At 46.9% G+C, this 3,236-nt stretch overlaps 1 protein-coding gene across 1 annotated transcript in view; it reads left to right on the forward strand.

Moving 5' to 3' along the window:
- The window catches only part of SOX17 (SRY-box transcription factor 17), a 2,058-nt gene extending 802 nt beyond the window's left edge, over window positions 1–1,256 (forward strand). Inside the window, exon 2 of the mRNA XM_026659533.1 lies at window positions 10–1,256. Within this exon, the coding sequence (XP_026515318.1) occupies window positions 10–911 (902 nt within the window). The 3' untranslated portion in view covers window positions 912–1,256. The remainder of the gene's footprint in view (window positions 1–9) is intronic.
- The last annotated feature ends 1,980 nt before the right edge of the window (window positions 1,257–3,236 follow it).

The raw sequence follows: 3,236 nt of genomic DNA on the forward strand, positions 1-3,236 counted from the left end.
GCCCCGCAGGGAAGGCCTGGAAGGCGCTGTCGCTGGCGGAGAAGCGGCCGTTCGTGGAGGAGGCGGAGCGGCTGCGGGTGCAGCACATGCAGGACCATCCCAACTACAAGTACCGGCCGCGCCGGCGGAAGCAGGTGAAGCGCCTGAAGCGCGTGGAAAGCGGCTTCCTGCCCCACGGGCTGGCGGAGGCGCCGGGCGCCGGGCTGGCCAGCGAGGGCAGCAGGATGTGCGTGGAGAGCCTGGCCCTGTCCTACCCGGAGCAGGGCTACCCCGCCGTGCAGAGCGCGCTGCCCCCGGCGCTGGGCCACTACCGGGACTGCCAGCCCCTGGCTGCCGCCTTCGACGGCTACAACCTGCCGACCCCGGACCCCTCCCCGCTGGACGCGGCGGAGACCGAGCCGGGCTTTTTCACGCCGCCCCTGCAGGACGAGTGTCAGCTGGCGCCCTACGGCTACCCCGCGGCCGAGTACCCCGCGCACGGGGCCGAGAGCCAGGCCAGCGCCGCGCTCCGCAGGCACCTGCCCCGCGCCGAGCCGCTGGGGCAGCTCAGCTCCCTGCAGAGCCTGCTGGGCTGCCAGGGCCCCCTGCACGCCTACTACGGGCAGCTGTGCCCGCCCGCCGGCCCGGCCCGCGCTCCCCAGCTCCCACCGCAGCCCTGCCAGCCCTCGCCGCCGCCCGAGGCGCCGCAGTGCAGGGAGTCGCTGGAGCACCTGTCGCAGGACGAGCTGCTGGGCGACGTGGATCGCACCGAATTCGAGCAGTACCTGCACTTCGCTTGCAAGCCCGAGCTAGGGCTCCACTTCCAGGGCCACGAAGCCGGCCTGCCCGCGCCAGACGCCCACGGGCCCATCTCTTCGGTGGTTTCGGATGCAAGTACTGCTGTGTATTACTGCACTTACCCAGACGCCTAAGAGACACGGTCACTCCCAGCGCTCTCGCTGTGTGAAGTAGCTGGGAGTGTGTGGCGGACTCCCTGGTGATGGGAAGCCTTGTACAGAAGGGTGTGTGCTTTGCTCCTATTTATGTAATTTATTGGAATCTTCACTGGAGCTATGGGACAGCCAACCTGGGTCGAAAAGTACTTATCTGTTTGAGCTAAAACATATTTGTTATAACATACAGGTAAGGGTCTTCTATGGCTGGCTGACCTGCAACTGGTTCATCTGTTTTATATGTCAATGTCTGTCTGTTTTGTAAGAGTAATGATAAAAGTGGTGCCTCTTGCCCACAATGTTTTTATAGTTAAACTTTTTAAAAATGCCTCCTTAAAAGATTGACTTATTTTGTACTTTTAGAAAATAAATCACTGAGATTTCTTATGTATTTGTTTTTCTGTACTAGTAGCATTCCTTTTTAGACTATGGAAACCTCAATCCTGCTCTAAGCAGAGAAATCATGGAGTGGGGAAAAATGTAATTACTTGGCCTGTGAGCCATTCCTGCCATCATTAACTTGGGCAAAGGATCTCTGGAACGAAACAAGGCTTTTACTTGCCAAGTTTGGACTCTTAGTGCTGAAATAACGAGACCTACTGTACACTTGTTTGGGACACACTACTGACTTCTGTAAACAGTACTTCTTACCAGTCTAGAAGAGCAAACTAATATCCTTTGGCTTAATATTTTCTCTTTGTTGTATTTGGGTCCTCTTCAGACATAGTATAATACCTAGTTCATGCTGATCCTTCAGTTGGGTTTAGGTTATTCTATTTTTATGGCAGTTGCTCAGGGCCTCAGAAGCCATTGCTGCTGAAGGAATAGTAACAAACAAGATTTCAAGGTAAGGTGATTATTACTAGAAGTGCATCTCAGCTTAGCAAATAACTTTAAATGTGAACTTCCCCTCAGCTTCAACATTCCTGTTTAGATACATCTCCGCGAGAAGGAAAAAAATAGATGCATCAAAACCACCTCTGTAAAACACAAAGCCAAATGGCACTTCTAGAAAGGATCTTGGATTTTGATTGGGGTGTCTGATGAAATATTTCATCAAGCAAACAAAAAACTAAATGTAATAAGTACCTACATACTAGATGAGTCTTTATGGAACAAACTAATGTTACCTCCTGGTGAGCTGGAATCTCAGTCTGAATAACTGACCTTTTTCCTTGCAATTCAGGAAGGCCACTACTACTTATTACCAACAAAGATAACTACAATTCTGGCCTGTGTTAGCAGCTCAACTTCAGATAATTGGGAATACCCTAATGTACACAAACAGATTAATTTAATTTCAAATAAATACTCTGCTAATTATACACATGGGCTGGTAAATATTAAGCAAGAGAATATAATTTTATGTAGTATCTTGTGATCAAGAGGCCAAATTCTGACCTCATCTAGGCCAGCATAAAGCCTGAGTAAACTCATTGACATCAATGGAGCTGACTAGTTCATAGACTTCCATGGAGTTATTCAAGATAATACATGGTCTAATTGAAATCCTAATCTGGATCAATTTATTTTAAAGTGCTTTCTACTGCATTTAATGGAACAACAGAACATAGTGGCAAGCTGAAAACAGAGCAGGGCAAAAGTGGTAGCAAGAATGGTAAATTTCAGGGACAAAGAGCATTGATGTGGCCTAGGTATGTACTTTCATGCATCCTTCTAAGGCAAACATGGTATACTATGCCAGTTTCTCTTATGTAGTGTTGGTGATGAAAACAACATAAAACAGAAAATCTAGAATGATCAGGTATAATGCAATAATACACATTTTTTTGTATTAGTTTTTCTTCTCCCAAAATGTTGTAGATATCACAAAACTTAACATTTTACCGCTACATTAGTAAATGGTACAGGTGCAGTTAAATAAACATAAATTATATATATGTAAAACATAAAAATCCTCTACATTAAATAACATTAAGGCTGTGATCTTAAACACTCAAAAGGTAGGAAGTGCTAGAATTAAGGTTGCAAAGGCAATCTTAATTCTTTTAGTCCCTTTGTGCTTTACCTACATGATCACATGCTCTTTCCCGCAGGATCCTCACTTCATTCAGTGCATAGGATGAATGGTGTTCATTAAATGGGTATCTATTCAATATTGCTTTTTTTCCTCATCATTCAGTGTTTGGCCCCAGGCATATTTTTTTTTATTGCATGCCAGCCAAACCTTGGAGTGAAGACAAAATTATTAATTTCCTCATGGGCTTTTCTACTGTGCTCCCATCATCATATTTTAGTTCTTTACACACAATGAATTATCTTCACATCACCCATGAGGTGAGG

This window comes from Terrapene carolina, unplaced genomic scaffold (genome assembly GCF_002925995.2).
Source record: "Terrapene carolina triunguis isolate 2854851 unplaced genomic scaffold, T_m_triunguis-2.0 Scaffold58, whole genome shotgun sequence".
Lineage (NCBI taxonomy): Eukaryota > Metazoa > Chordata > Testudines > Emydidae > Terrapene > Terrapene triunguis.